This window comes from Pelodiscus sinensis, chromosome 5 (genome assembly GCF_049634645.1).
Source record: "Pelodiscus sinensis isolate JC-2024 chromosome 5, ASM4963464v1, whole genome shotgun sequence".
In the NCBI taxonomy this organism is placed as follows: domain Eukaryota; kingdom Metazoa; phylum Chordata; order Testudines; family Trionychidae; genus Pelodiscus; species Pelodiscus sinensis.
The window spans coordinates 35,069,895-35,095,981 of NC_134715.1; the positions used below are offsets into that span (position 1 = coordinate 35,069,895).

At 39.8% G+C, this 26,087-nt stretch overlaps 1 protein-coding gene across 2 annotated transcripts in view; it reads left to right on the forward strand.

The window, feature by feature from the left end:
• LOC102459910 (bifunctional heparan sulfate N-deacetylase/N-sulfotransferase 3) overlaps positions 1 to 25,167 on the forward strand; it is a 126,500-nt gene extending 101,333 nt beyond the window's left edge. For both annotated transcript variants that reach the window (XM_006112612.4, XM_006112613.4), the window contains 8 exons: positions 721 to 903; positions 4,370 to 4,466; positions 5,354 to 5,477; positions 7,949 to 8,123; positions 9,647 to 9,817; positions 12,880 to 12,989; positions 17,588 to 17,690; positions 18,859 to 25,167. In XM_006112612.4, coding sequence (XP_006112674.2) covers positions 721 to 903; positions 4,370 to 4,466; positions 5,354 to 5,477; positions 7,949 to 8,123; positions 9,647 to 9,817; positions 12,880 to 12,989; positions 17,588 to 17,690; positions 18,859 to 18,978 — 1,083 coding nt within the window. In that variant the 3' untranslated portion in view covers positions 18,979 to 25,167. The remainder of the gene's footprint in view (positions 1 to 720; positions 904 to 4,369; positions 4,467 to 5,353; positions 5,478 to 7,948; positions 8,124 to 9,646; positions 9,818 to 12,879; positions 12,990 to 17,587; positions 17,691 to 18,858) is intronic.
• The last annotated feature ends 920 nt before the right edge of the window (positions 25,168 to 26,087 follow it).

The following is a 26,087-nucleotide window of genomic DNA, read 5'->3' on the forward strand; positions in this document are numbered from 1 at the left end:
TCATTGGAGTCCCTCAACTACCCCCAACTTGCTTAATTACTGAGCACCTTTCCATTAAGTCCTTTCCCCAAGACATTTATCCGTTACTATATGCCTTTTATGGAGTACCTGCACTGTACGCTTAAATAATGAGTTGTAACACAAGGCTTCCGCCCATCATGCTCTGCATGAACAGGGACCCATTCAAACTTGCTGTGAAGAAGATGAAAAAAACGTGCACCTAGGCCAATATGGAAAGAAGGAAAAATTCCTTCTCAGCTCCCCTCAGCGGGGAGGCTAGTGCAATGCTCACAGTACTCATAACCAATAACATGGTATATATGCTACCAGAATAGGGAAAGAGGATAGGTGTTGCCAATTCTGCATCTTGAATAAGAGGGGAGGGTCCTAGCAGAGGCTGACCTTTTAACCTCCCTCATTACTGGGAGATGAGTCAGCCTCCACATTGGCCTCCTTTCTAGCACTTTTATGTCTCCCCTCCCCTCCTCTAACTCTCCTCTTCTGGCCAGCCAGCCAAACAACCCCTCCCCCTCCCAGTAAGTCCACTTGAGGAAAAAAGTTCTGTTCAGTGAGACTGGTGGTAGACGTTCTTCCTATATGAACAAAATCAGTGGCAGTTCTAAATGGAAGTAGCATTCAAAAACAAACTTTTATATGACTGCACTACCATCTAGTGGCACAATAAGAGAATGTGTACTTCATTGTATTTTATTTTTAAAGATCAGCATCTTCATGACCCATTTATCCAACTATGGGAATGACCGCCTGGGGTTGTACACTTTTGTGAATCTAGCCAACTTTGTTGAAAGCTGGACCAATCTGAAACTGCAAACTCTGCCTCCAGTCCAGCTGGCTCACAAGTACTTTGAACTCTTTCCTGAGCAAAAGGACCCTCTCTGGCAGGTAGGTAAAAGAAACGATGGAGAGAGAATATTTTTGTCTTATTTGTGAATAATTTTGTTTTAACTTACCATCATACAAAAGAGTGATATTTTTGATAATTTCATAAATCACCTGCTGAATTTTAAAGATTAAAGTAATTATATGTTTGGAATTTTTCTCATTTTATTGTTGGCTGCACCTGATATTTACATATACAGTAAAGACTTTATTGTGTAATTTCTCTCCTAACTAATTACAAAATAATCCAACAGGAATAAAGCAATTTAAACATAATTTAAAAATAATTGAATTTTACTATGAAGGAAATTGTATTTCTTGGCAACTGCAGTAGCAGAGGAGTGTATCTGTCGTACTAAATGGAGAGAGAATTAAGGCTTATTGGTGTCTGGATGCTATTATAAAAAGCAGGACTATGTAGCACTTTAAAGACTAACAAGATGGTTTATTAGGTGATGAGCTTTCGTGGGCCAGACCCACTTCCTCAGATCAAATAGTGGAAGAAAATTCCTGTTTTTGTTTCAGCTACACGAGACTAACACGGCTACATTTCTATCACTAGATGCTATTATGATTGGCATACTAGAAATAGATTAAAAAGTAATTCATTAAAAAGTTGGGAACTGGCCAAGGAAGAACTGTACCAATACTGGGCCTAATTTTGTGATGGTATGAACTCCATTGACTTACTTATCCTTTACTTAAAAGTCAGCAAACTGAAAATAAGTACAGGCAGTCCCCGGGTTATGTACAAGATAGGGACTGTAGGTTTGTTCTTAAGTTGAATCTGTATGTAAGTCGGAACTGGCATCCAGATTCAGCCACTGCTGAAACTGACCGCCAGTTCTGACTTACATACAGAATCAACTTAAGAACCCCAAGCGTCCCCAAGTCAGCTGCTGCTGAAACTGATCAGCAGCTGATTCCAGGAAGCCTGGGCCAGAGCAACTGTGCCTCAGGCTTCCTGTAGTCAGCGCTGGTCAGTTTCAGCAGCGGCTGACTTGGGGACACCTGGGACAGAGCAGCTGGGGTGCTGCTTGGTTGCTCCAGTAGCGCCGCTCCTCGGTGCTACTGGACCAACCCAGCAGCACCCCATCTGCTCTGCCCCAGGCGTCCTGATTCAGCCGCTGCTGAAACTGACCAGCAGCGGCTGAATCAGGACCTGGGGAAGAGTATCTGCGGTGCTGCCGGGTTGGTCCAGTAGTGCCCAGAGCGGCGCTGCAGGACCAATCGGCAGCGCCCCACCTGCTCTGCCCCAGGGTCCAAAACAAAAGCCTGGTCTGCTGGGGGGGGCACACTAGCTGCGCCCCCCCCCAGCAGACCAGGGACACGGGGAGCAGAGCCGCAGTGGCAGCGGGGTGCCGCGCCTCTGAGGCTTTGCTCTGGCAAAGTCTCAGAGGCGCGGGACCCCGCCGCGACTGCCGCTTCAGTCCCGGTGCCTGTGGTCTGCTGGGGACCGTCCCCAGCAGACCACAGGCACCGGGACTGAAGCGGCAGCCGTGGCGGGTTCCCGCGCCTCTGAGGCTTTGCTCTGGCAAAGCCTCCAAAGCGCGGGAACCCGCCCGGTGCCCCTGGTCTGCTGGAGACGGTCTCCAGCAGACCAGGGGCACCGGAGCAGCTTACGAACGGGGCTTTCTCGCCCCGGAGCTCGCAGGTAGCAATCCGCCACCTCGACCTCCGGGGCGAGAAAGCCCCGTTCGTAAGTGCGGATCCGCCTGTATGTGAATATCAACTTAATCCATAGTCTTCACTGAACCTGGAAGTGACACATACTCAGTGAATCACCTGTTCATTACACTATGATCACTGAATATACAGAGAAATAAGTGATGGAACTAGTGAATGTTGCAACATGGCTTGTGCACAAAATCAATGACAGTTCAATTATTCCAAATGTAATATTTTTCTTTAATGTTTAACTAATACTACACATTAGAACTAAAGCTACCCAACTATTGCACAAAATTCCATCTGAATATTCATTCTGACAATTGAATTCACTTAAAGTGTGATCATACCCCCTTTTTGGTTGGCTTGGCACAAATATTCCCAAGGACAAGTTTTACTAAAGCAAATATCTTCAAAAACCACAATTTAAATTTGAACACTCAAGTGTTTTCCAACAGTGGATTTTGAATTACATGCCTAATCAGTAACTGTGAGTGTCAAAATTAAATTTTAATACTTGAATACACAGCTTGAAATTTACATTGCTCTTATTGTAATCAAATTTATATATATATGTATATTGTTGTTATTTAGTTACATAAAACATCTAATCAGAAAAGAAAAATCATGCCATGTAACAACTTGAGCATGAATTTTAAAAATTGGCAATGTACTGTACTTGAATGACCTACAGATTAAGAATTATTTGTTGAAAAAAATGCAAATAATTTGGACTAAAAAGTACTGACAGTGTTGCAGTTTTTATACAATTCATATGAATATAACTAACTTCCTCACCTCTGCTTGAAAACATTTTAATTAAATTGTAGCTGCCAGTATATACATTGTTCTTATTCATTTTACAACAAATTATATTATCAGCATATTTGTTAGGTCTGCTGGCATAATTCAGAAGATTCTTTAAAAAAATTCTAAAAGTCTCATTTCCCCTTTTTATCAGAAGCAGCAGAACTAGATCTCCTTTATTTAATGACTGCACTTGTGTCAGCTTGTGCCCATATATGAAACTGGTAGCAAAATGAACCCTAGCATGAAAGTCCTTTTGCATGTTATTTCACACTTGCATATTTTTTACTCTGAGGAGTGTGGTAGACTGAGCATGCACTCTTCATGGTAGTTGGAGATGCACAAAGTAACAATACATACATGTGAATGCAGAGGATCAAAATAAAGTCTTAAAGTTTTAATCAGTTCACACATTTTAAAAACTATATCTTATAGCCTTAGCTGCTATGTAAAAAGTAAAAAAAATGGATTGGCAAATAGAGAACCTCATTAGTGATCTAAGTACAATTCCATTTTTATACAAATGATCAAATTGCTCATTTTGAATGGTTCTTACATCTAAACTACAATAGGCCAGATTTACCCTGGGAATAATTCCACTGAATGTAAGCAACAGGAATGGATTTGTCTGTTAAACAAATGTCAACCAAAGCCTGTTCTGAAGATTGAGTGGATGTATACATAGAAGATGATCACGGTGAAAACAACATTTTTTTAATACAGTTGCTAAGAATTCCTATACACATAGATGAATTCAGAGAACTCAGTGCTGGTCTGTTACATTGTGAATCGGGAGTATATCCAGTTACACCATCGTAAGTGAGATCAGAATTTGTCACATAGTTTATAGGTACCTATAATAAATGGGCAGATAACGTTTCCTACTATGATTTCTTGTAGCCCGATAGTTACTGGAAATTTATGTAAGTAGGGCAAAAACTGAACAAATATAATTACATATAAAATTCTCAGATACTACTTTTGTCCCATTTAGAACCCCTGTGATGACAAGAGGCACAGAGATATCTGGTCTAAAGAAAAAACCTGTGATCGATTACCAAAATTCCTGGTTATAGGACCCCAGAAAACTGGTGAGAGTTTACAGCATTTTAATGAGCCTAATGATAAATAAATTCAAAGTATTACAGTACATAATTACTTTTAGTCACTCAGAGCTTTGTATATACCTTGATTATCTGATGACACTTTTTATTCTCTGACATTATCCAAGTTTAGTACAACAGATTTTACAAAGTTTGATAGTGTAGCTGTAGTGGAGAGTGTTAGATTATTGCATACGATTTAACTAAAAAGTGATGTGATTAACACTCTGATAAGCAGAGTGGTGACAGAGTGATTGACAGGATTTTATTATAGTTGAAGGAGGTAAAGACAGTAATTTTTCAAAACATGTACACAGTTCTATGGCCCCTAAGCTTCAACATGTCCTACAGGAAAAGAGTGCCTTTTTTACAGCATATCAGTGTTATTCAGTGGAATTTACACTGCAAGTCAAGAAATTCCTACAGGACAGATAGAGATTGTAAGGCTGCAGGACTTTATTCTTTCAATTCATAGTCACTTCTCATTGTGATCAGAAAATGCCACACTTTTTATCCATTCCCTTTCCTGTATCACCAACCGTGTACTGTTAATATATCTAACAAGAGGGCTGGAGTTTAGGTCAACCTCTTTTGTGACAGCCTCAGCACAGATGCCATCATTTGTTTTTTAAATCAAATTTTAAAAACATGAATAGATGTGTTATCAACAGTCATGCTTCTGTATTCAGTATTAGCTCTACAAATTTATTTTAAGTGTTTTTGGTTCAGAATTATAGGACCAGGATTTCAGCTGGTGTAGATCAGCATGGAATCATTAAACTCAATGGAATTGTGCTGGTTTCCACCAGGTGAGAAGCTGGCCCATAGAATATATATATGCTTTGTTAATCTTTGTACTTTCATCCTATTTTTAGGTACCACAGCTTTGTATTTGTTCCTGATTATGCATCCTTCCATCATTAGTAACTCCCCCAGCCCAAAAACCTTTGAGGAGGTACAGTTCTTTAATAGAAATAACTACCACAGGGGGATTGATTGGTAAGATGGGTTATTAGTATAAATATAAAAGTTTATGTACTGTGCACAATACAAAAATGGCATTACGTTTGGTAATGTGTGTCTACACAGTTTTAAAATGACCACTACTAGCCTTCTTATCTGATATATAAGTACACATAAATAAATTATGATAACCTTAGTCAAAATAATGGTAAATGCCCTAAGTATTTATCTTCCTTCTAATGTAGCATATAAGAAGATGTCTATTCTCAACTTGAGGCAATAATAATTAATCTTAATGAGAATTACATGTATGTCTCAAGATGTTAATATACTTAGAATGTGTGAAAAACAGAAAAGGGAAAGCGTTGCATGTGTCTTAATTATGCATCTCTTTAGGGGTGAGATTCTCACATATTTCCCTGGCGGGTACTTTGTTTCCTATTTACACATGGTTTTGACACTATGACAATAAAAGTAATATTGTAAGTTGAGTATAAGATAGAATGATTGACATTTCAGGTTGAATATCTTATTTCTAAAATACTGAAAGGAAAATCTAATGGAAATTTCAGCCACAAGTAGTTTGTTCTTAGTTTTAAATGGAAAAAAGAAATGTGCCAGTCAGGTGGGAAGGAGAAAATACTTTTAAAAAGCATTTCTAGGACAATGAGGAAAATGTTCAGCAGTCAGTAGTAAATGGGGATAAGTGAAGAGAAAAAGCTCATCATCACTATCTTATTCCCCATAGTTCACCCAAGAAGTTATCAAAGATCTCTACAAAGATACATTCGGTCAGTCTTGCTTTCAAAAAATGCTACAAGGAAAAATGTTCGAAGGTGTAAAATAGTAACACAGCGCATTAAGCAAGGAGCACCAATACAAGATTCTTAATATTTAGTCTTCTTCCTTTACTCCTTGATATGAGGGGAAACAGTTATTACCTTAAACTGTATTCGTCCATAAAATTAATAGTGTAAAGGCTGTTATATATTCCAAGTGGAGAAAATTCACATACAATCTCATTTAAGATATATGGTTTTTATAGAGTTATAATTATTGCAGCAGATTCTTATTACAAAGGTCAGTGGATCAGCATTTATTACTGAGTGTGAGCAGTCAGTCTTATGGAGAGAAAATAGCAGACGGCAAACTGATAAAATGTATTAACTATCCACCAACCTATTTTTATGAAACAATCTTTTATATTAATTGGAATTCATTCCCCTGGCAGAGGTCCACTACAAGATCTGTGTAGTTGAGAATTTTCTGTGCAGCCATTACTGTCAGTCCATTTGAAAGAGATTACTATATATTATATTTTATATTATTTTGTTAAAAACAGGAGGCAAAAAGAAAAATGCAAAGACCCACATTTATCAATTCCTTTTTTTCCATAAAAAATAATGTAAACTGGTATGTAGGTTGTTGCTAAACAAGTCTTATCAGAACTAAACAAAGTGAGAAACAGACTGCTTTGTTTTCCACAAAACTGTGATGTGTAGAATAGTGATTTATTGGTGCTACTAGATAGAGGCCTCTTGCCTGAAAAGGTAGTTAGGTTTTCTTGATAGTTTTTTAAGTAACATCTACATGTTAACAAACTTTTGTCAGATTTGATAGCAAGAATCCTGATTCTGAATATTATTTTCTAACATTATTCTGCTGTGGTATAATTGAAACACCAAACACCATCCTGTGCTGTAACAGGAATAATAAAGAACATTTTTTATATTAAAAAAAAAGCGGTTGGCCAAATCGAAAAGTCTTTATTTTTACTCAATCTTTACTACTGACTTTAATGGGAGTTTTGAATGAGTAACAAAATGATTGAGGGCAGGAATTGGCCCACTAATTTTAAAAGGACAAATTATTTATTATGCTTGTAACATTTTCTTCTCACTTCAAAAAACAAGACCTTTTAAAAAAAGTTTTTAATTGACAATGACTGTGCCTGTGTTTCTATGAATTATTCTCTAATGCTATGTCTAGAGTACATCCCTCTTTCGAAAGAGGGATGTAAATTAGACATATTGAAATTGCAAATGAAGCCGGGATTTGAATTTCCCATTCTTCATTTGCATAATCGCATCACGGCGGGGGGGAGGGGAGGTTTAAAAAGGCTATTTCAAAAGTGAAACCGCAGTCTAGATGCAGTTTTTTCTAGAAGAAAAGCCTTTTTCGAAAGATCCTGTAAACCTCATTTTTTGAGGAGTATAGGATCTTTTGAAAACGCTTTTCTTTTCGAAAGAACCGTGTCTAGACCGTGGTTTCATTTTCGAAACAGCATTTTTTGAAAAAAACGCCATGACACAATTATTCAAATGAAGCATGGGAAATTCAAATGCCAGCTTCATTTGCAATTTTGAAATGTCTAATTTACATCCCTCTTTTGAAAGAGGGATGTAATTTAGATGTACCCAAAGATATTTTACATATGCATCCACCCTCTTTGCTTTTAATGTAAACAGGATTTTTGGGTAATGCTGAGGACAGTGTTCCTTTTTTAGGTATATGGATTTCTTCCCTGTACCATCCAATGTCACCACTGACTTTCTGTTTGAGAAAAGTGCCAACTACTTCCATTCTGAGGAAGCTCCCAAACGAGCAGCTTCCCTGATTCCTAAGGCCAAGATCATCACCATTCTGATCGACCCATCAGATCGGGCATATTCCTGGTATCAGGTAGGGTCTTTGCAGAATACATGCAGGTTCTAACTGACTATGTACCAAACAGTTTTTACCTCGAATCCTCTCAATATATTGTGATCAAATACTGAAAAGCAAAGGGGTTTGATTAGGTAAGCCTTTATTTGAAAACCAGAACATCATCCAACAGTTGTCTCTGAGTACAGAAAAAGTTTGATAAACTTGATAGTCCACTCTTTTAAAATATATATAAACACTCAAGGCCATATTTTTCAGAATTCTGGCCATAATATATGCATGCAGAAAAAGTGCTTTTGAGAATAATTGCATATAAAGAATGCACATTTACACAACTAATTGTGCGTTTTAATAGAATGCATATGAACGCATTACCCAAATTGTGCTTCCAAATGTGGGGTACATGCAATTACTCATGATCTCAGTTTTTTGCAGACACAGAATAAGACCTGAATTTTGAGTAAAGTTAAATTTTTAAATATTTGTTAAACTGACCATAAAAAAGGAACATACGGGCCTACATTATAACCAAATTCATATATTCATCAGGCTTGAATGTATAACAGTTGTATATCTCAGACTTATACATTAAGTGAAATACAAGTAGACTCAAAAACATTTCATCATCCTCTGGAAAAATAATTAGCTTTTTAAAATAAAACTTGCAACTTAAATCCAATGTCAATATCAAGTATTTTTAAAATTACATGCAATAAAAATTAGTACTGTGTTTTATCTCAGAGTTCACTCAATACTACAAAAGTACCACTTTTGCTACCATTCTTTCTTTGGTATTGTCACAAACAAGCCAGGCTAATTTTAAAGGGGAACTTTGAATATCTTAAATATAATTCACAGTGAGTAGACAAAACAATAATAAATGCCTGATAACACAGTCCATAAAAGCATGGCTCTATATCCAGAAAATAGAAGATGTGATTATTTTATCTGTCTAATTTTATAAGTATTTCTATAATGTCTACTTCCAACTAGTTATGTACATGGGGTATTTGAAACAGTGGGATCTCTCCAAAGAGGACTAGCATGTATCCATCCTATTCTTAATTGTTGGCTCTTATTTCAAAAAGCCCTTCTGGTCTTCTGACTACAATAAGAATTTGTAGAAGAACAAAATGAAGAACAAATAAAAACTTAGGGCCTCAGGATTTTTATATACATACATATGAACACACACGGATATTTTTGTTTCAGTAGAAGTTATCTATCTGATAATCATCTGAATTCACTGTTGCTTTCAATGAGAGGTTTGCTGGAGTAAGAGCTGTATATAAGCTGTATAAGGATTTCAAGATTTGGCTGCATAAGTAGAAGGTCACCATTTTTTATAAATAGTGATATTATTATCTTCTCATCTTATCTAATATAGACCAAAACTACTTATCTGAATTTCACTTCTAAAGTAATTTCATCAGTCACAAACAGGTCCTTTAGACTATTGTCCACATATATTCTGTCCCATTTCTGTGACTCTGGACTCCATGGTGTCCATGATGCTCTTGTAACTTACCTTTCTTTTACAGCATCAGCGATCTCATGAAGACCCTGCAGCTCTAAAATTTAGCTTCTATCAGGTGATCACTGCTGGACCTCGAGCCCCTTCAGAGCTTAGAGCTCTTCAGAAGAGATGTCTAGTACCTGGATGGTATGCCACCCATATAGAAAGATGGCTAACTTACTTTCCAACTTACCAGGTGAATAGAGTGTAACATAGTATCCTATTTTGTATGTATTTGATACGAGATTATTTCCTTCTCTGAAGTTTTCATTACTATTGCTATATACGTGTGTGTGTGTGTGTTTTGGGGCACTAACTGTCCAAACCCACACACCAATGGTCTTATTGGTTGGTGGGACCTTCTTGTGATATCATGGCCATGCAGTGACACCCTGGTACTGCACAACTGTGTCTTCATCAACAAAAAGCAACAGGAACAGCAACATTGAGGGTTACATTATCTCAGAGCTGAAGAATGGAACTGAGGAAACTTCAGCACTGCAGCTTCTTGCACCCTCTGGCATCCTATTGATTGTATTGGTGAACCTATCTGAAAGCAGAATTAGAAACCCAGTCCTTTAGAATGTATCAGGCATCAGCCATTTGATAGCTTATTAGCAAACAAGCATTGATGAGAAACCTAAGTTTGATAAATTGAAATGACACTGTGTAATGCTTCTTCACTGTGCAGCATCAAAGCCTGGGTTGGCATCATGGAATGTTAATGCATTATCAACCCTTCATGGGGGCAGAGGAGATTTAGTGACCTGAACACTGTACACACTTGATGATGTAGAGGCTAGAATGTCTGGAATTGGGAATGATACACAAATAAATGAAGACATAAGGCTCATTAGTTATTAACTGCTTCAGAGTCTTAATCTGCTCATAAGCTCAGTGGTCCATCTGTGAGCTAATCATTTCATGAATCTGTGTATTTCCCATTCGGCCTCAAAGGGTTTGTTTCCCAGGGTGTGCATCTCATGAGACCTGTGCCTCCCAGCATACACCAACGTGTGCTTCTCTCAAAACAGATATCACTTAATGAACCTAAAAAGTGCATGCCCTGCCAGGTCTCTGAAGACACATACTTCACAAGATATTTTTCTTGTCTAAGGTCCCCACACGCCTTAGAAGACATTCCTGACAAACCCTGTAATCCTTCTATTGCATAACATAGGGGAGGCATACATTATCCTTGTGTGATTGATAGGTTTTCTTTTTGGTTTTGATGTTTCTGAATGCTGACACTTAGTGAAGCACTTCCTAGTCTAAGAGCTTGTATGGAGGAGAGAATTTATCCAGAGTCTGCAACATTTCTTTTCCCATGATGTGAACAAGGAAGCTCTGATGTTCTGCCTGGTGATATTGTCTACATGTTCTTTTAGGATCCGAAGTTGCAGTGTCCATAGAATATACAGTTTGTCATTCCAGTAAGGATATTAAGTAATGGTTAATTGACTAGTCACGTAGTCGATAGGCACTTCCGCATTCCTCCTTTGAAATATACAAGAGCTCCTGCTCCGTACAAGAGTCCCTGCTACCATTGACTCCGGGCTGCACGGGGCATGCCAGCTTTGAAATGTACAAGAGTCCCCAGCAGTCTCTTGTGCATTTCCAAATGGCAGCTCAGCATGGAGCCCGGACTCAGAAGGGGACTTGATAAGAGTCCCCCACTGATCCTGGGCTCCATGCTGTGCTGCTGATTTGAAATACCACGCGGAGCCGGGGTCAGCTGGGGACTCCCAAGCTGATCCCAGGCTCCATGCGGCATTTCAGTGGAACCCGGATTCAGCTGGGGACTCTCCAGATGACCGCAGGTTCTATGCGGCATTTCCCCAGAACCCGGGGACAGCTGGGAGCAGTACCACACAGCTGGTCCCAGGCTCAGCTGTGCTGAGCTGTTGCTTTGAAGTACCCCCCCACACACACACACACTTTGCTGCCTCTGTCTGATAGAGGCAGCAAGGGTGGGGGAATCAACTAGTTGGCTAGTCCTTAACATCCCTAAATACCAGCATACTGATGTGATGCTCTCTGTTCAGATTTGATCCCTCCAAAGGTCTCGTGTGTTGAGCAGTATGCATTCTATGATAGGTCCCACAGAGACTTTGGTGAAAACAAGCAATTGTCAATTGTTGGACAAACCACTGATTGGACTCCTTGTTTCTATGTAAACCCATCAGTAGTGAATCTTACTTTCCAAGGCAACAAGACATAGTCAGTTGTATCCAAGCCGGAAAAAAGCAGCGGCCATGAAAATGAAAATGCCGCGGGGGATATTTAAATCCCCAGCGCATTTGCCTTTTCCCAAGTGCTACATTAGCATGCCTATTCCATAATAGGGGCCAATGTAGACGTAGCCTTAGTGGCAGCTCTATCCTCTTTAGTTTAACCATATAGTGGAGTGTTAATTCCTCAATCAATAAATCCATACTAGTGTAACCCTGGATGGTCTCCAGTGGGAATTTTTGGATAACAGTTATGATCAAAAGTAGAGAGTCACAGGAAGCTGGGAGAGACCTACTTTTATGCAACAAGCTCTACTGCACATGTAATGGTAACTTCTAATGGAGGGGGGAAGTGTCTCAGAAGGATTGTTAGTGAACTGGATCTGTGACCACAAAAAGCCGCTTTTCCACAAGGAAAATGACTGGTTATCCAACAGTCAACCTGGACCTGAAGATTAGTCATCTCCTATCCACAAGTGTACCTTTGCTTTTTCAGTTCCCACTGTTGAACCATGAAGGCTCTTGGGCACAAGGAACAACTAGTGTGTGACAAAGGATCAGGGAGCTAAATGCCTTCTTTAGTAGTGATGATAACTGTCAATGAATTGATTGATTCTCTGAAAAAAAGAGCAAACATATCTCAGAATATCTTTTTCACATTGTATAGGCGGGGGGTTGGCATCTAATTTTTTTCCAGATATATTAACTTGCATTTTCCAGGATGAATCTCATTTAATATCCTGCCAATATTTCTAATCTCACTAGGTCCTTCAGCATCATTTTTCTGTCCTCAGTGGTGCTCACAACAGCTTCCCACATAATTTCATTTCAGAATTAATTAATGTGCCATTTACCCTTCTCCCAGCTCATTAATGATGATGATAAATAAGACTGAACCTGTTACCATTCCATAGGGCATCTCACTTTCTTTTAATGAACAAGCTTGACATAGGTGAAAGTTTTATTCTGAAGCTTGAAATACAAATGAATTTTCAATGCAATGTATATATATATATTTTTTTTGCAGTTGTTAATTATTGATGGACAGCAATTGAGAACTGACCCAGCTACTGTGATGGATGAAGTGCAGAAATTTCTGGGAGTTTCTCCCCATTATAATTACTCTGAAGCTCTAACGTGAGTTGATTCACAATTAATTTAATGGAATATTAGCAATGGACTGATTTAAAGAGAAGTAAGTGTAGAACTGTATACAAAGAGTCTGAAAAGAATGGGTTTCAATAGTCTCTGTAAATTATAATTTGCTGTTATTCATTGAACTTTTTTACATCTAAATGTACTGGGTATTTGTGTGTATACGTGCTCAGCCCCTTGGCACCTTGCAAGGTCAGATTTTTATGAGATTTGTTGGCTATAACAAAATAGTATTGGTTCTGTAAGTGAAGTCAACACAAAATAACAGCAACTTTTGCATGCAAGTCATACTACTAGTGTGGGAAATAACATGTATTTTTCAGAGTCTTCAACCTCTCTAATTTCCATGGAAAAATCCGGACTTGCTTATGTGCTGATTAGACATAGAAAGTACCAGAGGCCCCCGCTTTACGACAGCCTGATTTATGACCCCCCACACTTACAACCTTTTCCGTAAGTGCGGAAGGGGCTGAAATCCCCCGATTTATGTCCTCAGCCCCGCATTTACAACATCACACAACGCCTGTCATAAATGCTGGCTTGAGTTACAACGCCCCCGACTTGCGATGCTATCCCAATAACCAATCGCATCGCAAGCCAGAGGCAGCCTGCACATTTTTCTTTCTTGCATGATTTCACACTGCCCTTCAAATAATCTTTAACAACACGTGGAAAGAGTGCAACTCAGTAGGATTACATTTTCTGTGAATTATGCATTAAACCAGGTATTAAACATGGTGTTTGAATATTACAGAGAGTGGACACCTGACATGTAAAACAATTATTGATTTGTGGTTGGATTTTAGAAGGGTAAAAGAGAGAGATGGCTTTCCATAACAGAAAGAGATTCAGCATGCGTAAACAGAATGGATAGAAGGCAGGTTTTCTTTTATGTTCAACATCATTGTAGGAGACTCAACAGTATCAATGTGAGGAATGTAAAATCCACTCTCTGTGTAATAAACACACGTACACAAATTCTTTGGATTCAGACATTTAGATTCACTTGCCCTTAAAATAAGATTGATAACCTTTTGACTGTGAGCCTATTTTCTGTTTTTATAAGAGGCGCTCAGAGAAGAATTATTTTCTCTGCCAGGGATTTCTGTATTTAATGCCTTCAGACAGTTGTACTCTGTTCATTTCTGTGGCATATGTAGCAAAACAGATTTTATCTTTCATGAGATAAAGTCAAGGATATTGTAAAGACATAATAGACCCAGTTCATTCCAGGAAGTAACTCTATTGAAAGCTATGTCTTGTATACACCCAAGGCCTTGACGTGCATGCTGTGAATTATTATTCTGCAGCAGGCTTTTCCTTCTTCTCTATCCTTAAACACAAAGGCTACGTCTACACTGGTGCGTTCTTTTGCAAAAACTCTTCCACAAGAGAGCGTCTACACTGGCATGTGCTTTTGCGCAAGAGACGTGCTTTTGCGCAAGAGCATCCATGCCAGTGTAGAACACTCTCTTGCGCAAGAAAGCTCTGATGGCCATTTTAACCATAGGGCTTTCTTGCACAAGAAATTCATGTTGCCTGTCTAAACTGGCCTCTTCTGGAAGAGCTCTTGTTCAAGAGGGCTTATTCCTGAGCAGGAGTGTCAGAGTTCTTGTGAAAGAAGCCCTGATTTCATACATCAGAACATCAGTTTACTTGCACAAGAACACACGGCCAGTGTAGACAGGCAGCAAGTTTTTGCGCAAGAGCGGCCACTTTTGCACAAGATCGCATCAGTGTAGACACAGCTAAATAATGTTCATTTAGCATAACTGACATTCAAGCAACTTGTTCCATTACTTTGCCCCAATTCATCCTGTTATAGCTCCATTTAAATCAGTTTAGTTATATCCGTAATTAATTTAGCCCTCTGTGTCATTTCATAATTGATCTATATGATAGAAAATTCCCACCTCTACCTGTATCTACAAAATTGCAATAATATAATATGAAATAAACATATATGTTCTTTATCTAATGAACTCAAAGCATTTTACATCCTCTCATTAATCTTCACAAAGCCCTTTGAGGTTAGTAAATATTATCGTGCCCAGTTAACAGAGGGCTCATCTAGATTACAGGGAACAGTCAAAAGAAGATAGGCAAATTCCGCGGCTTTTTTGGCGAACCACCCTTTTCATCAAAAAGCTGCTCTTCGTCAAAAAAGGAGGTTTACGTGGCTTTTCAACAAAGGGAGGGATTTGTCTTAATTACTTTCACTTTCAAAAACTCTGCTTTCGAAAGTGCGATCAGAAGAAGATCTGCACATTCCCACTGAATTTGCATATCTTCTTTCAACCATTCCCTGTAGTCTAGATGAGCCCAGGGGGTCAGATGGATGCACTAAAGTTAATGATAGACTAGTTATTGTAGGCTCTCTTAGTATAGTGGTGGACATCGTATAAAAATCTTAATAAAAATAAACAGTTGCCTAATGCCAGTTGCCTAATGCCACACAGACAGGGTATGTCTTTCGAGAGAGGAATGCAAATGCAGACGAACAAAATTGCAAATGAAGCGCGGATTAGAGCCTGACTTTGCCACCCTTACTCACAGTGGAGTGTACCTTACTCTGTAAGTAGTCACTCAGATTTCCATGGAACTAATGGATACATAGGGGTATGTCTACACAGCAAAGTTATTTCAAAATAACAATACCCATTATTTTGAAATAACTTTACTAGCATCTACACAGCCAAACTGCTATTTCGAAATTAAATCAAAATAGTGGAGCGCTCATTTCAAATTTGGTGCTGTGCACACACTTTTTTCGAAATACGGAGCCTCCAGCCCTTCCCAGGGTGTCCTGGAGGCCACTTTGGCCTCAACCAAGAACACTCCTCTCCTTCCCCCCCCCCTCCGGAGCCCTTAAAGGGGTAGACTCTGGCCACAGTGCCTGTGCCAGCTCCAAGCCTGCCAGCCCAGAGCCAGCAAACACTGGCCCTGACCCAGCAGCCCCAAAACATGAGCCAGCAAGCCACTGGCAGCCAGCCCTCCACCACTCCCCAGGAGCAGTCTGCCAGCTCCCAGGAGCCTGCCAAGGGCCAGAGAAGGCGAGCGCCTTCCTGGTCAGGGCGGAGATCATGGACCTTATTCAGGTTTGGGGGGATGTCCCCAACGTCCATGATCTCTGCACTAGACGGAGGAACGCGGCCATCTATGGCAGGAGAGCTGCCAGCCTGGCCCGCAAAGGCCACATGTGAACCCAGGAGCAGGTTTGCATGACAATCAAGTTGGTCTGGCGAGACCTCCACCCCATAGCCCTGAGCTTCCCCTGCCCCTTCTTCCCCTTGCTTCCGCTTTCCAGCTCCCTTCTCCCAGGTTTCCCTCTCCCCTGTCCCACCGTCTCTCCTCCCTTCTCCCACCTCCTTTCCCCAGTCTCACAAGAGTTTCATTCCCTGCCCCCCAGTTTTGTTAAATAAAGAGTGTTTGTGTTCATGAAAATACATGTATTTTATTTTACATCAGGAAGGTGGGTTAGGGAGGGATAAGTGGAAGGACGTGAGGGAGGAATGAGGCACAAGTCCCCAGTGGGGCAGACCAGGGAGGCTCTTAGTGCTCTTCAGGGAGGAAGCTCTCCCACAGGGCCTCATGGATGCTGACAGCCTCCCGATGAACCTCCCAGATGACAGCCTGCAGAAAGTGCAGCCAGGCTCGCAGCAACATGTCCATGGAAAGCACCAGAGTGCCTAGGGGCAGCTCTGGCTCCCTGTTGCAGAGTGCTGTGGTATCCCGAGTGAGGGCAATCAGAGCACACAGAGACAAAATGCTTTGCTGTCCCTCATCGAGGTAGACAAGCAAGCAGAGAAAGCTGAGAAACGGCTGTCTGGAGGGTGGGGGGGGCAGTTCATTTAAGCACAGGCCTCAGATAGCCTCAGGCAGCAGCCACACAAAGTAACTCCAGATCTGATACCCTGCTGGACCTGGTTCCGGCCGGCCTGAAATGCGATTCAGCATCCACTCAGTGTGGACACGCTATTTCAAAATAGGAAAAAGCAATTTTGAAATGCATTTTGTGTGTAGACATGTTATTTCGAAATAAGATATGTCGAAATAACGCTGTAGTGTAGACATACCCTAAGGTACTACTCAAGATGAGTAATGGTTGCAGAAGCTGACCATTGTCTTATATGTTATATCCCTTTTTCTCACCTTATGTCCGTCTATTAATATTGTGAGCTGCTCAAGACAAGGATTATGCCTTCTTCTGTGGTTTATAGAGCCCCCAATGAAATGTGGCACCAATCCCAACGAGTGTCTTTGAGTACTTCTGCAATATAAACATTAACTATTAATACAATTGAATAGGGTCTGTTTGCACCTACATTCAAAGGGATCTCTGCTCAGCTGTGTGCTCTAGAAATTATAGGGATACCTAGATAGCTAACCTGTTGTTCTTGATTCTTTCCTCTACATAAAAGCAAGATTCCCATTAGTGCTAATAGGTGCCCTGCCTGAATAATAAGGGGGAAATGGACCCAAAATATTAAGTTGCTGAAGTGATTAAAAAAATCTTAAAGACCGTGGGAATATATTTGACCTGTTTGCTGAATTGAAAGTGTACAAAATATTCATTTCAGGTTCGATTCACATAAAGGTTTCTGGTGCCAACTCCTGGAAGAAGGAAAAACGAAGTGTCTTGGAAAGAGCAAAGGCAGAAAATACCCTCCTATGGATTTAGAGGTAAACCATGGTTCTTGAGGCACTAGAGCATCGGAATGGATTGCAGGAGTGCCCCATTCACACACTTGGGACTCTCAATTGAAAAAATTATAACAAGAACAAGAAGATAAAATTAAGAACCTATAGTTTATTGTATTAATTTTCTACAGCCAAAGCCTTTCTGATCCCATGAACCATATTATCATTTTTCAACCTTTTGTATAAAGAGTGATCATACATTAGGAAAAAATTCCTAACTGTCAGGGTGGTCAAATATTGGAATAAATTGCCAAGGGAGGTGGTGGAATCTCCCTCTCTGGAGATATTTAAGAACAGGTTAGATAGACATCTGTCAGGGATGGTGTAGACGGAGCTTGATCCTGCTTTGAGGGCGGGGGGCTAGACTCGATGACCTCTCGAGGTCCCTTCCAGTCCTATTATTCTATGATTCTATGATTCTATAAAGGTCAATATATTCCCAAATTAACTTACCCTGAAATTGTTTTTTAAACATTTTCTTCATATTGAAAAACCTAGCTCTCAAAAAGCTGCAACACAGTTAAAATTTCGGCTTCTCAGCTGTGCATTGAGAGGCCGTGTGTGTGTCTGTGCGCCCTTGGGAGGGCCCTCTGCACGCTCCCTACTCCACATGCATCGTGTCCAGCCAATGGCAGCTGTGAGATTGTACTAGAGGGTGAAAGCAGTGTGAAGCTGCCTCTTCTCTGAACCCCTCCCCCTCCAGTGTGTGGCGCACAGAGAAGCACATGGTTCCCTCAGCCAGCTGCTTTGAGCAGTGCGAGGGCACAGCAGGCAGGGATCCTGCCCAAGACTCCTGCTGGATAATGGTGGGCCAGATCTGGCGTTTTGGCAGGACTAATGCAGTCTGTGTTTTGCCTGCCCCGGTATAGATGCTGTATAAAATAATATGTAACAGAGGAGAAAGTGTACAGCATAGAAGAAAGCATGGCATAGATCAGATAAGTCCCGGCTTGACAAAGTCCTGGCTTTGGGGTTGGTCCTGGTTTGGGAAGCGGGGGGGAGGGCGGGAGAGAGGGGTTGCACTCGATGATTTCCTGTGGTCTCTTCTAACCCTGTGATTCTATGATACAGGTGAAACACACTACAAAAGCCAAAGCATCTACAGTACAATCATTTATTAAATAAAAATGTCTACTTCTTTATCTATCAGTGCAGGGCTTTTCTGTCAAGCTACTACAGAGATCACAATGTGGACCTGTCAAAACTCCTGCACAAATTGGGACAACCCCTGCCATCATGGCTGAGACAGGAACTACAGAAAGTGAGATAGCATTGAAAGAAAGCTTCTTGAAATCTTCTCTTCCAACTTTAGTCATCTTACCTAAAGCCTTCAATATCTACCAGAAGGCAGGTGTAAAATATACCTCTTCAAAAGAGACTACAAAAATGAAGTTTCTTCCATATGCTGGCATGTGGATTGTGAAAATGATTGTCACTTAAAACGCTGGAGGCCTGCAAGATTTCTCTTCGCCATTTCTGGGCCTGTGGAATTGTTGTAAACTACTGTGCGCACATATGGAGATCAATAGCAACTGGTATAAGCTTTAAAAGCAAAGCTACACAACTGTCCAATTTAATAGTAAATATTTACACTTTTATATTTGAACTTAGGAGTGTTGTGTCTCATGTAAGTTTTGTAGCCCATTGTTTGCCTGCTCAAGGGTTTTCATACTTTTTTATTATTATCATGTGTCTTTATACAAAACAAAACTAAGAAAACATACAATGGACAAATGTACTCCTGCCTTTGGAATCTGCTTACCAAATTTTTTAACTTAAAAATAAATGAACAGTGTTGAAGAGTAAAAACACATGTTCCTTAAGTGTAAACAGGACAGAGTATGTAGTGTGAGCCAGATCCTGAATCCAGAAGCTAAAACACTGTATCAATAAGTAAGAAATATGGCCCTGATCTGTGAGGATGAAACCATAAGATGCTGTGGATCCCTTTCATGTTCAGAACCTATGCTTTTAAATACGGCACCTCCATTCACAATCAACTGAAACAGCAACAAAAAGGAATATAAACTATCTGAAAAAAAGATTATTATATGATTAAGAAGAAATCGGACTAGATATAAAATGCACAAAGTTAAAAAAGAAATTCGTATTGTAATAATCTGAGGCTACGACTACACTGGCACTTTATAGCACTGTGACATTCTGGCTCATGAGATGTGAAAAAACATCCCCCTGAGCGCAGCAATTTACAATGCTGTAAAGCACCAGTGTGAGCCAGGGTACAGTGCTGAGAGCATGCAGTAAGTTACTCCGCTCATGGAGATGGTTTACACAGAGTGCTGCAAGATCTCTCTTCCAGCACTCATACTGTGGCCATGCTTTCAGTTTAAAGTTCTGCCGGGGCTACACTTTAAACTTTTTAATGTGTAGGCAAAGCCTGAGTATTAAATTACATGACTGTGAACCAAACCATAGCAATGCAATGAACAAATGACCTGAGTAGATCTTTCACATCTATCTGTTGTTACAAGTTATTGCACCTAGATTCTGATGTGACACCACTGTAAATCAGGAATAACTCCAGTGAAATTAGTAGACTTACATCAGTGAAAAACTGGTGTAAACATAAACAGACCTATATTACACTGACCTGGGTTTTTTTGTGTTGTATTTGATTTGTCTCCCAAAACTCCTCCTCTACCAACTGAACAGTAAGTAGTGGCATCTCTTAATGCCTTCCAGTTTATTACATGCAAGTTGCAGAAAATGTACTTGCTTTCCCAAAGGAGATAATTTTTAAAAGGTTTTGTAATTAAATGAGTAAGTTAATAAAAATACAGTGGAGACTCATGATACAAAATTAGACTGCAGTACTGCAAACTACAGATGTCAATAAGTAAATGATAAGCCTAGGCTAATCAATTAATCTTGTCAGCTACTCACATTCCTTCCCCTTGCTGCCTCTGTATCTCAGGCAGCAAGGGGGGGAAGCAGGAGATGGTGCTGGGAGGAGCTGGCTTAAAAGCCAGTTCCCTCCCAGCACCGGCTCTGGGGTGCTGCCTTCCTCTCCACCCCCACACTGCTGCCTCAATCAGGGGCAGCAGCATGAGGGGAAGCAGAGGAGGCTGCTGTGAATCTGCCCAAGGCAGGCCCTGGCTCACCACGGGCAGAGGCTGCTTCACAGCAGCAGCCCCTGTTCACACGGGGTCCAAGCTCCCTGCAAAGAGGCTGCTCGGTATCAGAGGCAGCAGTGTGAGGCAGCTGGCAGCTGGTCTGTGAGAGGATCTGGTTTTTAAACTGGCTTCCCTTGCAGATTGGCTCCCACCTGGTACCCTGCACTGCTGCCTCTGATAGAGGCAGAAGTGCAGGATGGCAGGATGTTCCCCAGGAGTGGGGCCGGAGCGCACTGGCTGCCAGCCCCACCCCTAGGATCTATAGAATAGTTGACTAACCACTAAGAATTCAAGCAGTTAGTTGACTATTCTATTACCCGCTATCTAACACCCCTACTGCAAACAATTAAGTATATGTTTATATTTACACAGTGTGACTACTCTCCATTAAACTTCTCATCTACTTAGCCGTGTGAGCCCAAGGCCTAATTATAATGCTTCAAAAATTTAGGAAAGTGGTAATTAAAAATTAGTCGAATTTAGCTCTCATGTTACTCAACTGAAATATTGCTTAATGTGTTTTAAAATTGCAAGATGGCCAATGAGTAAACGCCCAAAGTCAAGAAATGGGCATAGTAGGTTACTTCTGCTCCCTATATATATACTACTGCTCCAAATTTGGTGCTTGGTTCTATAACTACATTCCCAATATTTGCTTTAAAGGAGCAGTTAAAAATAAACAGTGGAAAGCTTTTCTAGGCACTCTTTGTCATAAGCTACACAATTTAATTTTTATGGTAATGGGATAGAAACCAATTTATTGTTCACTAAATAGAAAACAGATATTGAGATCCTTATTGTAATTCTAACTTGTAATTTTTGTACTTAGACTTTGTAATGCCTGGTTTTGATAGGCCAGAAGAGAAAAATTTGCAGTGTATAAAGATAGACATTACTCAGCACAATATTGCATAAAGGAGTATGCATGATTACCAATAAGGATCTAGTAGAATAGACATTCTGTAAGATGAACATCATAATTATTTGTAGACAAAATGAAAACAATCTTATTTCACTTACTGTCCTGTGAATTAGGTCCAGAATGTAACTTGTCTTAAGGGGTTTTTTTAAATAGTAAAAGATAACCTCTGGACTCTGAATAACTGCAAAAAAAAAGTTCTCCACATGTGTAAAGAATGGATGTGACATGCAAATGTCTGTATGGATTTGTAACAATTAAGATGTTAATGTGACTTATGGGGAGAAATACCTCAGGTGATGTTCAAGTAGCCCCACTGATTTCAATAAGGTCCTTTCATCCTTAGCACACAACTGATGAACCAAAACATTAAAAAGAAAATACCACCGTTTGTATGAAACGCACAGAGCTTTTGTTTTGTGCTCTGGTGCTACAGTTACTGTACTCTGTATAAAGCAGCATTATATAAGCATTTTGTAGCCAGATCATGCCACAAAGATTGCTGCACATGGAGGAGAATATTTTTGTGCAGGTCTCAACCCTCTGGGCTCTAGGGATGGGGCTCAGATACATTTGTAGCACAGCCTTTTCTATCTAGGACATCTCAAAAGGCTCTCTACATGGTCTAAGGAGGGAGGGGAGGGGGCATGGGGTAAGGAATATGAGTAGCCCCAGGTTGGATGGGGCTTGGATGTGCACTGGAATATGTAGATCATCTTCCCCCTAGTCTCAAAAAGCTGACATAGATGAAGTAGTATATTCTAGCAGAAGACCCTGTTCTGCAGCACCTCGTGGAAGGTCATGGGAAAGCCATGATTGAACTTACGGGGTTCAATTTAGCAGATCTGGTATAGACCTGCTAGATTTAATTCAAAGGGTTCCCCCATCAGTGCTGCTACTCCTGCTCCTCACGAAGTCTAAGGGAAGCTGACTGGAGCATTTGCTCCCATCAGCTTCCCGCTGTGTGGGTGGTATGGAAACGTGATGAAAGATAGGTCAACTCCAGCTAAATAATTTATGATGGAATTGTGTTTCTTACTTGGACCTTCCCTGGTACTGTAGACCAGACCCAAGTGGGGACCCTTTGGCTGCCATGGCCAGGCAAGTAGCTGGTAATAAAGCTCCATTTCATCCAGGTTATCAGGGAGTGTGGTGACTCTCTGGCACATTGACTTCAGTGGGAGTTTTGCCTGAGTGAATACTAAAAACAAAAGTATTTGACCTTTTGTCACCAGAATTGTACATTGCACAGGACCTGTTCTTGAAATCCTTTTAGTTTAAAACTCTTATTTTGGCAATGCCTCAGAAAATAGTGCAGAATCAAGCTATTTAGCATGAGTATCTCCAGTAAATCCAAACAACATTAATTTCTGGTGCATCAGAAATATTATTGTGACTCTTAAAATCAATGGATAGTAAAGACAAATTGATAATGTTCTTTGAGTTTTCAAAGATATTTACTGTTCTGATTTGCAGATATATTTGGGGCTGAAATTTGTTGTATGAGCCCTAAAAGGGAATAAGCGCGCCTACCCATCTTTTGTCCTTAGAATGTTCTATTATGTTTTTACCATATTCAGCAAAAGCCTGTAAAAAGTAAATATAACATGTATTTGGAATCAGTCAGGTTACTTACAAACAAGGAGTCTCAGCAAAGCATGCAGACTTTACATACAATAGCTGCAATCTGCAAATAATGAGATACACACGAGTAAAACTGAGCAAGTAATTCATAAAACAATTATTTATTTGACTAAGGTTAGCATCTGTGAAGCTCATCACTTATCTTCAAGCAGACTGCAGTATCTTCAAATGCATTTCCATAAATATCCTACCAATTTAAATGTATCTTTTTAAAAAACGATTATGAAACATGTATTGCAAATATTGGATAGTCAGGCTGAGTTGATTAATTGTAATTGATCAAATAAGGCATATAGTATATTCTCTGTTCCCTGGTTAGATGAGTGCAAGGAGTTCCTACACAAATTGGTAGACTTTAACATGTTTTCTGCAAATACTCATGCATTTGATATTAAAATTTGCTTTCCACAAACATCTGTGGCAGTAAAATTGAATGCATTATTATTTTCAGAAAGTGAACATAAAGGGCCATAAATATTGATGTTGTAAATTCATATAACTGTTTCAGTAAACATTCATGGAAGTGCAGCAGTATTTTCCCAGCTCCACATTTGAGAAAATAATGAGTTTAACTGATTTGCAGACTAGCTTGTACAGAATATCCTGTTCCTTTGCTTAAAAATGTGAAACTTCCTCAGGAAGAAATTAAATAGATATTTCCGTGTTTATAGGTGTAATATTTTTGTCATTCACATTGAATGAAAAATTCTGGAAACATTTTTCTCAAAGTTTTTTAAAATTAATAAAACTGAATATTATTCTGATAGTCGCATGATATCTGATGTGCAACAATAAACTCTGATAAGAAAATACACTGTCATGTGATAGTGATTGTATGTGTTTAAAAATTCTCTTCTTTCCGGTTTGTTTGGGTTTTTTTGCAGCTATTGCTTCTTGTCTCCAATTCAACACAGTCCAGAAGCTCATGATTGCATGAAAGATTTTCCAAAAGAAAAATATTGCTTACTCTGTCAATATGTGGATATTACTGTGCTGTGCAGCTGCTTTTTTACTGTCTTTGCTTGTTGATTACTTTTTAATATAGCTTGTGCTAGAAGCTGCAAGTCTGCTATGGTAACATTTTCAGATCTTTATATACACAGAGCAAGGGAGCTCTATTAAAAGTATTTACCTTGGGTGAGGTTTGAAGGAACTTTGTTCTATAATTGAGGCATTACAATAGCCTTGATAGACAGGAGGGAACATTAGAAAATCTATAAAAAAAAACTATAAAATTACTATTATGAAAGAAAAAATCTGTACTGTCAATACTTGAGGTCAGAAAAGAACTATAGATGTGCTGCTGCTTCATTCTGGACAGCCAAAAGTTTATAGTGTTGTCCTGAGGTGACAGAAAATATCAACATGATACATTCTGCTCATTATGGGGAAGTGATGTAACTTGTACTTTAAAACGTTTGAGTTTCTTTTAAATTAACTACAGTGACTTTAATTGGGTAATAAAAAACAGTAAAGTACTAACACAAATAACCTGAGTTAGCACAATGAGAGTGTTTTACTTACCACCAGCATCCAGCAATACAACATTCTTAGACTCAAATCACCAACTCAGCTAAAGCTGCCATCTGACAGAATAGGAACTTTCGATTTTTCCAGTCCAAAATGTTCCAGACCTGAAAGATGCATCAACCATCTTTCTTAATGTGCCTCCTAGATGAACAGGGTAAATTTAGCAGAATTACAAAGGAGGACTCACAAGAGGAGAAAGAAAACAAGTCAGGCAGCCAATGGCTAGAGAAAACACAAGGGCTACGTCTACACTGGCCCCTTTTCCGGAAGGGGCATGTTAATTTCACCTATCGTAGTAGGGAAATCCGCGGGGGATTTAAATATCCCCCGCGGCATTTAAATAAAAATGTCCGCCGCTTTTTTCCGGCTTTTAAAAAAGCCGGAAAAGAGCGTCTACACTGGCCCCGATCCTCCGGAAAAAGCGCCCTTTTCCGGAGGCTCTTATTCCTACTTCAAAGGAAGGAATAAGAGCCTCCGGAAAAGGGCGCTTTTTCCGGAGGATCGGGGCCAGTGTAGATGCTCTTTTCCGGCTTTTTTAAAAGCCGGAAAAAAGCGGCGGACATTTTTATTTAAATGCCGCGGGGGATATTTAAATCCCCCGCGGATTTCCCTACTACGATAGGTGAAATTAACATGCCCCTTCCGGAAAAGGGGCCAGTGTAGACGAGCCCAAGGAGAAAAGCAAGAGCTTTAGAAAAAAGAGATACAACATAAAGGGGTTGATGCTGATTGGTGCCAACCACCCTCAGTTACCCCTTGCATTGATGAGAGCTGCTGCTCAGTTATAGGCTATAAGTGGGTAAGAAGATGCCGCCGCTTATGTCTGGAGAAAAGGAAAATGTGTCTGGTTTTCCCAGGAAAACAAAGGAAGGAAATATGTTAAAGAAATCACAGACAAAAACAGTGGGCAAGCAAGAAAAGAAATGGAGTGCAAGATCATAGAAAATTAGGCCTTTTGTCTATCAAATTGCCTCAATTTACTTTGTTTTTATCTTTTTCTTGTCTCCTTTTAGTTTTCTGTTGCTCTCTTTTTCTTTTTCCATTAGCCGTCTTTCCTTTTTCCTATCTGTCCTCTTTTATCCCTTTACCTTTCCACTTATCTTGTTTTATTCCTTTCTGCTCAATTTGACAAATTCATACTGAAATAAGGCA